The 13,929-nt window shown below is 43.2% G+C and overlaps 1 protein-coding gene across 1 annotated transcript in view; it reads right to left on the bottom strand.

Moving 5' to 3' along the window:
* The window catches only part of LOC103772420 (transcriptional activator GLI3-like), a 187,193-nt gene that overhangs the window by 129,831 nt on the left and 43,433 nt on the right, over window positions 1-13,929 (bottom strand). The window contains 1 exon segment of the mRNA XM_008939750.1: window positions 6,625-6,867. Coding sequence (XP_008937998.1) covers window positions 6,625-6,867 — 243 coding nt within the window.

A 13,929-nucleotide genomic window follows, 5' to 3' on the forward strand; every position in this document is an offset into this window, starting at 1 on the left:
GCACTACACAGCCCCAGCAACAGCACAAAGATCACGTTGATAACTAGAAGAGAAAACTGATGATCTTGCCTGTTGAAACGTCAGTAATGAGCACAAGTTATGTGTCAGGCTGACGGGTTTTGGGGGGGGGGGGTCTTCTGGGGGCTTTTGGTAGTTGTGTTTTTCCTCAGAGAACATGGTAATGGGAAGTATCGTATCTCCTGCATGCCTGCAGATCTCTAGGAGGGAAGGGGAAACTTTATCAAGACTTTACAACTCAGACATCTATGGCTTCTGAATTTTTTTTCCCCCACCTTCCAGCTGCTGATGCTGTAGAAGTTACCATACAGGGACACAAGATGAGTCCAAACCCAGTACAGGTTTTGTCACAAGGCTCTTAAAGACAGAAACATCCATGCATCAAGGGACACAACAACTTTGAAGAAGCTTTTCATTCTCTCCTGATTTCAGGACAGCTGATCTGCCTTCAGGCTAAGGAGATGGATTACATTATTTCTTGGCTTTTTTTTCCAGCTCTTAACTCTGGATTCTATGGCCCTTGAGCAATGTATTCTGTCTCCTTCCATGAAGGCAGTATACAACAAATACATCCTGTAAAGCATCTAAAATGTTTTAGCAGACCAACCAAATCAAATCTGTGAAAGAGGTAAATGTTTTTCCGTTTGTCCTCTATTTCCCCTACTCCTTAATTGAAAAACAAACAAACAAAAAGGAAAAAAAAAACACACCCCACAACTTACATGTACTAAAAAAAAAAAAAACACAACAAAACCCAGAAACCTCACCTCACAACTTACATGCACTTGAATAACTTAAAAAATTTAAAGGAGAGATTAACAGAATCCATCTGCTTCTCAGAAGGCTCCATACTTGGTAGTGCCTGGCAGGCAAATTCTCTTAGGCACCATAGAGGGATAATTTAAAAATGTGATCCTCAAGACTTTTTTTAAATGTTCAAGTCCAACAGAATTATAGAGCCATAAAAGATCTCATAAATATCCTATTCTACGCTCCACACAAATAAGATAACTTCTTTCATATCATTGCCTATAGTTTCCAGCTGAAATTAATACTACTTGTAATGATAAGAAGTCAGTCCTTGAAGATATGTATTCACCTAAACTTAGAAATAAAATAAAGCAAAAACCCCCCAAAGATCACTTTTCAGCTTCTCAACTACATTACATATTAAGACCTTCCAGGTATTGGCATTTCTGCAGTCTGTCTCATGCTGAGGAGAGAGAGAGTCTGGCAGAAGAAAAGACATCTCCGTGTGCCACTTCAGCTGCAAATCTCTGGGTGCAACTGTCACTTCCAAGTGAGAGCATCATGAAGAGGCACCAACTCCAGGGCTCTCAAGAGAACCTGTTTATTCCACAGAAGGCCTCTAAAGAAATGGGTAGAAGTACTTGTAATGAGCAGAACTTCCCAAACACAACCTGGGAGGCATCTTGGAAACGATACTTCCATTTATAAGCCGCTGGTAAGCTTACAAGGTCTACAGCATCTTCCTAAACTTCATTAGAGAGCAGTAACATCTTTTGCTGGATGCTATTAAAAGCTACATTTATTTCAGAAAGATACATATTACCCAAAAGATTTTTATCCCAAAAACTTTTTTGCAAACATGTTAATTTTCTTAAAGACCAAAATTTTAGTTGATCAGCTGACACCAGTAATCCTACATTCACCTTTATACTAGAAGGGTTTTTTTTCCCTTGTGAGTTTTATCAAAAGCTTTAGATTTCACTTTTTTCAGCCAGCCCCTCCATGACATTTGGAAACCACTCCATAAATCACTGTCACTGGAGAGTTTTGTTACTAGAGCACTTAAGCCCCTCCCCTCCAAAACACCACTGAAAGACCTGAAGAAGTAGGTCCCAGATTTTCAGAGGTATTTAAGAGGCCAAACTCACTTTGAAATTGAAGAGCCCCTAAATGTCTTTAAAGACCCTGGCTCTAAATCTCTACAACGATTCCTCATTGACACTCTCCTACTGCTCTCCAACAAGGCTGGGGGGGGGGGAAATCCACTATAAAAAGCTCTCCCAGGCTCCTGCCACCCAGTGATACTGGGAAGCTAGAGGAGAGCTAAGAAAAACGACTGCTTTGGGACTACCCAAAAGTTTATCAGTTGTCCCTCTGAGTTCCAAGATGTGTCAGGGAGACAAGGGAGGCCACAAAACAAATAGGAATCTCCTTCAGTGAGCTCCTCTGCTGGTGGCAACCTAGACTGCTCTCACTGTCCAATGAGCCACACATACCTGCCCATCATGCTTCAAGCCACATTGCCATGTAAAGTCATTGCTTCCTAATAATTGTGTTTTAAGGCAGTGTTTCCAGTTACCAGTTTGCATTTGCAGAAAGGGAATCTAATTTCCTATTTTTCCCACCCCCTCCTTTTCCCTTTTCTATGGGGAGATGAAGAAAGGGGAGTTCTTGTCAATAGACATTAAAACGCAGTAACTGAACAAGCACACCTAGTGAACCAGCACTGTGCTTCCCTGGCTGAGGTCTTTTGTTCATGTTGCAAATTGATTTTGAGATGACACTAACACTGGGTCATCAAACCTGGGCAGATGCACAGGGCCCAATCCTTACAAAGCTCAAGTCAGTGGGAACTGAGGGCAATCGATACCTTTGGAGGGTTAATCCTGTGGAGTGTACAATAAGCACTTCCCACTTCCCCAGACAGATACAGAAGCTTCAAAACCAGCAGAATAAATCCTCAGTAAGGAGAGAGGAAAAAAAAAAAAAAAAAAAGAGTGAGTTCCTGCTTTCACCTACAGTCAGTGCAACCTCTTTGAGATAAAGGGATGAACCAGAATGAGGATCCTGCCAGGGTTATTCCTGTGTATACAAAGTTTTAGATTGGAGCCAACTGAACTGTCACTGCTTTTTACTTAAGATAATTTTTCAGGCTTTACTAATTAGGTACTAACAATTCTTTCAGATGAGCTATGAAACTCAGGGAAGAATACCAGCAGTATGTTTTAAATCAAAGTGTTTACATCAGGAATGATTCATTTTTTCCATGAGGAATGACTTGTGAGACAGGCAGTCTTAGCACTGCCATAAATCTGCGTGGGAATTAAAACTGGGGAAGAGAATAACAAAGGGAAGTTGCTATCCCCACCTCTAGAGACTGAATTTACATTAACAAGGGGCTCCAACTACCACTGCAATCAGTGTTTGAGAAACACAGGGTTTAAAATCCGTTTAAGACACACTGATTAAACTCAGGAACTCTGCTCTCCTCAATAAGGAAAGGGTGCAACACATGAAATGGAACTCCAGCATTTTTGTCAACTGCCCCAAAGCTTTCAAAAAGTTTTTTAGAAGTTAAAAAAAACAAACAAAACAAAACACACTTCTGAACAGTGTTTAAACAGCGCTTAAGAAATCCATAACAATAAAAAACAGAAAACAAAAATTTCTGGTTTAGGTCTGTTTGTTTTCTTTTCCCTTTTATCTCTTGGAGGATAGAGGGCTGTGAGCTGAGCACGAGACCGTGCTCTCATTCTCCTTTGCTAAATGGTTGAGGGGCTCTCTGGCAGTGCAGAAGGGCCACCAGCTCCATGGCCTGTTCCATCTCAGCTGTTTGAAAAGCTGGTCCACTTGAAACACAACCATTATCCCCACCCATGCTCTGCAGGAGAGCAAACTCCCTCTCAATGAGGTTTTTATTCCACTTATATGGTAACTATTATTTCCAACATTTACAACATCGGTCCTTTTAATTGGGAAAAAAAATTATAAGAACAAAAATATCCTGCACCACACATCCACAGAGACACGCATATTTACATGTAGAGATGCAAAGCATTCAAGTTGTTTCTAATAACTGCAGCTCCTGGAGGGGACAAGTCCCATGCACACAATCAACTCAAATGCTCTTTTTCTTTTCTTGCCATAAAAATGTGCATATATCCTTCTTCCAAAAAATTATTTTCACTTTTCCTCTGTTACAGAGAGCCTGCCCACACTTCTAAATACAAAGTGGGTATAAATAAAAGTACAAATTTGGCATCTTGAAAAGTCTGTATTTTCCAACCACAGGGAAACTAAGGAATTACTGCAAGTGTTACATGCCCAACTACGTTGAATTAAACCAGTATATTCCACCCATATGACCAGCAAAACTGGCAAGAAAACAAAGGAGGGGACAATAGCCTTGCTGGTTCTTCACCTGTTGCTACAGTGGGACTGGGATATGTTTACCTTATTCAGCCTTCTTCATACGGACCACTAGAAGTGTCAGCCCGAATGCCAGCACCACTTTGATGAAAGCATGTCTTACATATATAAATGATACGACTACCATGAAAATTTCAGTAAGCCTGTCTGCTTTCCTGTAAATCTAACCAGACACTCCTCTCTTCCGTTGTCCTTCTATATCATATTTATTAAATGTAAATAAAAGCATGATGGCTCTTCATATGACATTAGTAGCTTGAGGGATTTTATAAATCAGTGCATACAAACGTAGAGCTCACTACAGCAGTGGTGAAGCAGGTCTGCCCGTCTGGCTTTTTCTGACTTAGACTTCTGCTTTAAGATCACGTTGTTCATTTAAAATTAACTCATCTCCTGTTTTGCTGATGTTAAACTGGATAACTTCTGCTGTTCCTTCAACTTCTGACATCAATGTTTTCCTAGTAGCCCACACATTCTAATTAGCTCATGTTATTGTCACAATACAGACACAGCAGCATCATTAAATCTTGAGAACTTTCATCAAAAGCGAAATTCGTTAAAATAAAACAAAATAAATGCAAACCACTCAGAGTCGTTTTGACCAGCTGGCCCTTCTTCTTCAGCCTGAATCATCAGTAGTAACAGTAACACTCTGAACTAGATTTAAGGGGTGAACTGGCAACTGGTCAGATGGTCAAATGGCAATCACCAACACTAAATTCAGCACAAGGCTTCTTGCTTCTTTGGGGGCTGGTTTTGTCACACATCTCATCTCTCCTCAGCTGTACTGCCTACAAACATAGAAGCTTCTCTGCATCCCCAGTAAGATTTTATTACATGATATTTGGGGGTTCAGTTAACAACCTGTAAGCCATGAGTGGTGTCTCCAACCCAGAAGCCAGTATTTCTACGTGCTGCTGCTCGTTAGCTCTGCACATTCCCGCCCCTCTGGCAGAGGAGCCTGCTGCTGGTGTGCTGCAGCACATCCTCCTCAGCAGAAAGATGAGTAACTCCCCCAGAGGGATTGAGCAGGGCTGGGAGAAAGAGGAGGAAGAGGAAGAGGGTGTATAGAGACCGACTGAATACACTGGAAGAGAGCTCAAAAGCTTATCTGCAAACTTTTCCCTTAAATACTAATCTAAATTATTAATACAACAAGTTTTCATTTTCTCATAATACCTCCATCCTTATTAACAATCAGGTTCCTTTTTCTTTTTTTTTTTTTTTCTTTTTAAGAGGAGGTTGGTGAGACTTAAGGTTGTGCAAGACATACTTTGATCTGCACCCTGATGAGTGAACATTCCCCTTTGCTGCTAGCCCAACTAATGAAGGGATAAAATTAGCTTTTATCCCTGGCACTTTCTTTAGCAAAAAAACATGCACTAATCAGCTGTGCTCACTAATCAGTCATCTGGCTAATGACCTTTTTGCCTTAAAACACTAAAATTTCTGAATGATGTGGAAAAAAAAAAAAAAAAAACAACACAGACTGGCCCCTCTTTGTGGGTCTTAAGCCTATCATCTGGAACTGGAGACTGGAAGGTTAAATGGCAAATCTGTATCCTGACTGGGTGATAAATCTATAATCAAAAGGCACAAGCCTTGACACCTCAAGATGTACTTCATTACTACACAACTAAATGATTTTTCTCCTCTTTCTTTTTTTGTAAACTAGAAGCAGATGAAAAAAAATTGCTTAACTCCCTCATATTTTGCCTGTGGAGAAATCCATTCCACATCTGTGTTCAAGTGTCAGTTAATTTCTTACTTTTTTATTAATGCCTAAGCAGGAATTCAGAAGTTGAAACCATTTGCCTTTTTTTCCTCCCCTGCAACTTCAGGGAAATGTAGATGGGGAAGAAAATTGCAAAACCACTCCATCAGCCTGCATACTCAAATACACACGTGAATCTGTACAAAAAAAAAAAAAACTCCAAAACAAAATTAAAACTCCCAAAAGACAGCTATAAACCTTTCAATCCCTCCCTTAAATTCTCATTGTACAAGGCACGGTCTTTCCTCCTCCAAATCCTGTAATGTAACATTGTTTTAAAAGAAATAATTTTAAGGCCTGTTTCATTTTCCTTCTGTGCTTTCTTTAATGAGGCTTTTTTTTTTTTCCCCTTAGTGCATTAAGGAGGTGGAGCAAATACAACCCTGGATGGCTAAGGAGGATTAGCAACAGATGAGATGTCCTGTGGAAGTTGCTTTGCAGAGGCTTGTGATCATTTTGAGCCGAAACACAACTACACCCTGATTTTTAACTTAAAAAAAAAAAAACAAACCTGTATTTACTTTAACCCTCCCCCAGACAAAGCAGTTCTCCCTGCAGACAGTGTAGGGTGACAAATAAAATTATGTTAAATTGGACAGCTTTGATGGCCTTCCAACTTTGCACCCCCAAAGGAAGTAGGAATCGATACTCACGGTAGTGAGGGTCCATGTAACCGTTTCGGGGGTCCATGGTAAAGAGCGTCCCGCGGTAAGGTACAGAAGGTTCGGGAAGGTGCGATATAGATCCATGGATCTCCTTCTTGATTAATGAGGCCCTTTCCTCGCTCGACGTGGAAGGCTCTTCACTGATCTTGCCGAGGCCTTGCCCACCCTGCGGCTGCATTGTGATCGCGTTCCTTCTCTCTCTGTGATAGGTCTGCCCAGGACTTTCATCCTCTGCAAAAAAACGAGGGAGAAGAAAGGGAGAAGGGAAGGAGACAGACAGAGACACACTTTTAGTTCATTTATAGCAAATACAATAAAGAAAAGTTCTCTTCCCCCCCGCCCCCCTCCTCACGGCACAAGTTTGTGACAGGAGGTGCATGTGTGGCTGTGAGAGATGGCCCGGGGAAGCCCGCCCGTTCCAAGCGGGCAGCTGCCGAGCCGTAGATCACGGTCACCCATGCGCCGGTGCTGCTGCCGGCGGGGACATCAATCCTGCCAGAGCAGACACAGCCGTGCTGTTCTCCTGCCTCTGGGACAAGGACGCCAGGAGTTTGGGCTGCCTGATGGGGAGGCAAAGGACCATTCGTCACAGCGAGGAGAAGATGAACCCTGCCGGCGAGGCCTAAATCAAACCTAGCCACCCACCGCTGTGCTGTGAGCCCAGCCCCAGGCCCTGCAGGCTGGGTGCTGTGAGAGCCTTGCAGCAAGGTGGTCAGCAGTCAGAAGTGAGGTGGGCGACAATAAAGTGGGTAACGTTGCTCAGGATTCAAAACCAGCAGCATCAGGCAGGTGCAAGTGAGGCCACCCGCTCCAACAGTGTCACCACACGGACACGTGTGCGAGGGGTGGTGGAGCACGCCCCCCCCTCCTTTTTCCCATATCCACACAGACAAACCCACAACTTCTTAATGAAGAGGAAAACAAAAAGGGGAGAGAAAAAAAAAAAAAAAAATGAGGAGGGTCAAACCCAAGCCCCACCCTGGAGCAGGCCTCTAGACCTGTGGTAGCACCAGAGAGGAGGAAAGGGCCCCTGACAATGGCTCCACCAGCCTCAGGACCAAGTGCTGCAGCAGCCCTCTGCTCCCATGTGAATTTCAATCCCCAGCGACCACATCCATCCTTCAAAAACCAGACCAAATGCTTCTGTTTCTCAAAAGCCAGATGCAGGTTCCTGCATACATTTCACACGTGCCACGTGGTGGAAGAGTTTTGTTAGCTACACAAGCTCTAAGTGCTCTCCTTGAATCGCATTGTTGCTTTAAAATACAGAGACAAACACGATGCTGGCTATAATCTTCAGCCAATACCCGTGCTCCAGGTACAGCCTGTGCAATCAACCACACTGCACGTGTGGATGTACACCAATACAACTTGAAGACGTACCAATAACTATGCTTGGCTTCAAAAGTTGTTCAGCAGTTCTAGAAGTATAGGAGAAACCTCAGATTATTAAAGACTGGGCACAAGAAAGGTAACTAGAAAGGAAATGAAAACACCCCTAGGAAATAAAACCATGGTACATTTACTCTACAGCCCACATGCAAGCAAGGATCATTGACAGCAGTGCCAAGATTGCACTCCAGTCGTCAGAAATTGGAGGTCAGAGCTAAATTTTGGCTTTTACCTTGCCCTGGTGTACTCATTTGCTCCGCAAAGGCACCAGCCAGCAATTCACCAGGAGGCTACTATCACCATGCCTGACCCCAGCCTAACTCCAATTATTTGCCTTCATTTGAATGAGATTAGAAAGAGGCTCCATACATAGAGACACCTGGAGCTGAATTTTGGCCATGATATGCCTAAACTAGCTACACCATGGCTTTCAACATGAAGCCCACCAGGCTTCTCCCTGCCCCCTCTCCTCCCAGGCAGCAACAAGAAGAAAACCCAGCAGCCTATTGAGCGCTTAATTATTTTTCTATCTCCAAGTCTTACAGCAACCAGGGTCTGCTGACTTATCAGCATCTTCCAGGGACTGAATTCTTTTTACAGCCACCAGTAATTCTCCATACAGAGCACTTCCAGGGTTAGGTCTGAGGAGAAAGAGTTAATGGAAATGGACAACGACAACAACACTGCAGAGTTTAAACCCTTTGCCCTTTTCTACTTTTTATTAATATGCACAGGCACCAGTCCCTGCTCTGGATTAGCAGGGTTTAAGGTTTCAACTTTTTACACCAAAGCTGGTTTTAGTTAGAGGACTGCAAGAGGGAGACTAAAACTTTAAAACTTATATGAGGTTTTCAGAAAGCTGCTTGTATAACTAAAAAATACAAAATTAATCACCCCAAAGTCATATTTTCCATCAGGTTTCTCTCTAGATGGAGTCTTTTATGTCAAATTTCAACCTAGAGTGAACTTTCACTGATGAGATGTAAACTCTTGTAAAAATAGACATTACACTCCATTTGAAATCCTGACAGATCCTTAAGCAGAGCAAGCTAACCTGTGCTACCACAATACAGAAAGAAGCAAGCTGGAGTGATTTGTGGGGCTGTATAATCAATCCGAGGATCAGATAGGATTTCAGTTCTTTTACTCTTCCATATAAAGATAACATTTGTTAAAACTGCCGTCCTGGGATACAACAAGAAGCCGACGTCTGTCTGCAGGCTCCACTTTTATTCCTTCCTTCTCAAAACATGCATGTGTCATGAATCAAGGTACCAGCGACTGCTGTGGAACAAGCTGATTTTCCAAATTGCTGAATGAAATTCAAAACCTACTTTCAGTAACTTTGAAACAAAAAGAAAAATGTGGTTTGTTTTAATATGCCTTCCTTCTCTTCTGGCTCCTCCAGAAAAAAAGAAAACTGAAAAGTAGTAGTTTTCCTTCTGCATCAACATCTCTCTCCTCATTAGGAAATTACTGCCGTGTGCTGTTACAAGTCGCACATTTTTGTGCGTTGCCATGCAGAAATCCCCACAGAAGTGTTTTTTTTTTTGTCGTTTGGCTGGGTTTTTTTAAAAGTAAACGTGATGGCATTTTGCAGTGAGCCATATTCCTCAGCCAAGCACCTCACTCAGCGCTGACTTCACGCTCGGCAGCACGGGGCAGCTCTGGACAGGGGCTGCGGAGACGCGGCGGGAGCTGGGCGGCGGGACACCAGCAGCACAGCGCTTTGCAGCCGCTCCCCGAGTGGGAAGCTCCCCTCACAGCCATGCTGCCGGCTCTCCCAACGGCAGGAGAGCCACTCCAGCCAGCCAAAAGGAGAGAGCTGTCTCATCCTCTTCTGTCTCAGCTGAATCGCTCAATCAGGTTTTCAGAGTAAGCGCGGGCAAGCCGCGCCAGGCCAAATTATTGACAGAAACGTGCTGCCCGCCATGGCAACAAGTGGGACTCTACAGCAAAAATGTAAGCAAACAGCCCACTCCTCCAGCGGCATCTGCCAAAGGGGTTTACAGCCAAATACACGGCAACTGTTACTGCTCTGCTCACCTTTTAGAAGCAGCCAGCTCTAGGGTCAGAAGAAACATCTGATTTACTAAAATTTGCAGGGACAAATGTTAAAGTTACAGGGACTGATTTTCCCATATCTCTGCCTTCTTCCCACAGGGGGGACCCCAGTGACTCCAGCATCGTTCATCTCACCTTTTGCTGGTGTATTAAATAAGAAAAGAAAAACAGAAAAACTCATCAGGACCCAAGAGCAATCTACCTAAACTTCTGTTTGTCCACGTACACCAAACCCTGCCTTAACAAGCTAAAGACAAGTGTTACAAGTGCCCAGCCTGGAATTATCATATCAATCCAAGACTCTCCCATCCACTGAGAAATACCGATTTAGTCCTGCTACTCTGCTCAGAAGCAGCTTTTATTAGAAGTGCTGAGTACCAAGGAGCACCTCATTCAATCAACAAGCTTTTCCAAAAACTCACACTGGACATCATGCCTGAATAGACGCACTTTAATTGCTTAGCTAATTTACACAGAAAATTAAAAGATCAGGATGAACCAAAACCTAGTGCGCAAATCTATTAAACTTTCATTCCCTGCTACTGAACTTTTTTTTTTGCTTTATTTTTTGAATTGTAGATCAAGACAAAGCAGAAGCTTTTTTTACTTTAAACCTCTTCAAGTCATCAACTAAAAAAAAAACAGCTGAAATCTACTGGTGCAGCAGGCTAAGACCCAGTCTGGACACAGTTCAGAGGTCCCCGCTGAGGGGAGCGCAGAGCAGCCCGGCTCAGCCCGCCCCGGTACCAAGCTCCCGTGCCGCGCTCCCGCCCGCAGGAGCGGCACCGCCTCGTGAGCGACCTGCCGAGAGAGGAGACAAGGTACTTACAACTCAGTCCAAGGGACCCCGGCTGGCACTCCCTCCAAACTCGTCTCTCAACCAAAATTCTCTGGCTACTGGGACGTGGGCATTCCTCCCGCTCTTCTCCTCTCTCTCCCTGTTCCCCCCCTCTCCCCGTTTCCCTCCCTCTCTCTCAGAGGCACTGCTTCTCCCATTAGAGGAATTAAAAGTGGTTGGTGCCATGCTAAATTTAACAAGCTCATTAGTATTCTTCCTGTGTGCTTCCTAGTGAACTCTCCCTATTCAAGCAGCTCTCTCTAGCTAAGGGGTCAGGCGGCTAATCATTAAATCAAACTAATGTCACCCTATCACAATCGGCCTAAGAGAAGGAGGGTTTATTATTTCAGTTTATGCTAAATAAACGGTTTTACAAATGGTCTCCAAGCAAGGTCAACAGCAGCTTCAATTACAAGACAAACTTAACAAGAGTTGCTATAAACCAAGTGCTCCATATTGACCTAAGCACAAGCTCAGCTCCGCATATTGCCACTAGCAGGATTGTACAGGAATGCATATTGTAAAATAAAAGGAAAGGGTAATCTTTTCTTTGCCAGAATTTGTGACTGCACAGAGACTGCTCATTCACCTCTCCCCAACCAGCTTGCTGCTCAGCTCAATTCACCCCACACAAAGGCTGAAGACCAGACCTCAATGGACCGAGTGAAACATGTTCAAAACTAGGCTCTCTATTGTGACTGAATTTCTTAACATCTTTTCAAAAAGCGGAGAATGCCTTGAGGCTAAAGGAAGAAACAGGCTAATGGTGAATTGGGAATACTGAGCAAATTTCAGAGCCCTTTCCTCCTAGCTTTTGAGGTTGAAAGCAAGCTCTTTCCTTTCAAGTTTCAAAGTCCTTTTTCCTCCCGCAGTGTCACAGAAGGATTTGAAAAGAAGGTAATTGTGCTCACAGTCCCCCTGATCAGAGCTTACGTCCTATTTCTGGTATTTCAGAATACTTCTTGCAATAATGGTGCATATAGCTCAATCCCTTAACCGTCCTGCACTCTGCAATTGCTCATTAAATGAACAATTGCTGGTATAAAATGCCTTTTATGTTCAAGGTCTGGATATAAGATAAGCATTCTAGTACTCTAAATTTGGTTTACTAAGGAAACTCTCCATCATTAAATTACAAAACTGAAGTCAGAATATCAGTCGTTCCCAGAAAAGTAGCTTTTTAGGTTGTTGTGAGCCAGGGGGGCAAGGGGCGTGAATGTAAAAAAGATTGACTACTTAGATTCTTAATAGAATAGACACCTAAGTAAGACAGCAATTTCCCTCATGTTTAAGAAGGTCTAAGTTTTTGGAACTTGATATTTTCTCCCTTGAAATGATGCAATAAAGCAACTGCCAGGCTCATTAGGACACGTGTATCTGCACCTTCTTTCAAACACACACTGATCACTGCTCTCTGGCCACCTTAAAAGCAAAGCAAGAGCAAATACATCTGTAGGACTGTGCCTGCCTTCAAAAACAGCACATTGTAACCAAAGCTTTGTTTTGGGTGGGTACAGTAGCTTAAATTGGGCAGTCCTGGTCCCAAGTTTGTTATTTTCCTGCATTCGGAACAACTGCACACGAAGTACACGCTGTGGAGACACTAACACAGATATGAAGCATAATGCTCATAATTGGTTTCAAAAATAGACTCCAACCATACAAGAGGCTACAAAATCTGTTAGATAACAAGTATGGTATTCACTTTATTTGCAGGGCTTAAGCATACCTTATACAAGACTTACGTGCTTCTAAAGATCATACGTTATCTGAGCTCATCACTGAAAACGTACAGATTTATATTCCCACTTGTAACGGATTTTCAGCTTAGTTGTTTTTGCATTACCGCATGTTCAAGTATTTTCCAGGAACTGATTTGTGACCTTTGGGATATGAATGCCCAGCTCTTTTCTTGGGGTTTTGTTAGTTTGTTTTGAGAAACCTGTTATTCTTTTATTTCTCCTCTTTAACTTTTACTAGAAGAAAAAGAGAGACAGAACATGGACCAAATTCCAGCAATACTTACATAACATTCCACACACTCCTTGTTTTCCACTGAGACATACATTCATTTTTGCTGCACCTACAGCACAACTCGATTCAGTTCTTTTTTGGAAAGTACAGAGGAAGCCAGAACATGGCGCATCAACGGAGTGTCTGTGACTTTGGAGCCTGATCCTGCGCTCCTACGGGTCAATGGCAGAGCTCCCACTGACCCGGAGGAGACACGGCTGGGCCTGTAAGGAGCCCAGACTGCTCCCACACTAAGTCACTGGTGCACTGCTAGCAGCAGAACACGGCTCACAGTCTTTTCCAGCTGTGCACACAACTCCTCAAGACTGATGGGGAACATGCCAAAGTTACGAAGCAGCTTAAAATCCAGGTAAACTTTTTCCGACACTTAGGTCAGAGAGAACCCTGTAAGGAGTGATGTCTTTACCTCTATTTCTTGATTATCTGTATGAATTTACATTGCTTGGTGTCTCCCCACCTCCTCCCAACTAAAACCAAGTGGCTGACGTTAAACAGGCATATATGAAATGATATAAAATAGAACCATCTTTCAAGTTTCAATACAAGAAAACACTTACTGGATTTGACTGGGAGTCTGCATCTACAAACCCATTCACCAGATGTAGAAGAAGATGCTAAAAATCTCAGTTAAGTTAATAAATAAAATCCTACTTAGGGAACACGAGATAGCTGTGAACATAGCTACCTACACACAAAGGCACAGAAAGGTGCTGTGGAAACCTCCTTGTCACTCCCTGGACCTTCACCCTCAGAAGACAGACAAGCAGGGCAGTAGGCAGGACTGGGCTGCCTGGCACCTGATGCTACATCTCGCTGATCACACAGGACACAGAGGAGAAAAAAAGGAAGTAACATTTGGGAATACGCCTGAAGTCACTGACCTGACACTCGAGCCATCCCACTGACTTCAATGGCTTTGGATCAAGCCGCGGAAGTTGCTTGCTGCGAGCCAGATTCCCGCAGTG

The sequence above is a fragment of the Merops nubicus genome, unplaced genomic scaffold (assembly GCF_000691845.1).
Source record: "Merops nubicus isolate BGI_N331 unplaced genomic scaffold, ASM69184v1 scaffold20794, whole genome shotgun sequence".
Classification (NCBI taxonomy): Eukaryota; Metazoa; Chordata; class Aves; order Coraciiformes; family Meropidae; genus Merops; species Merops nubicus.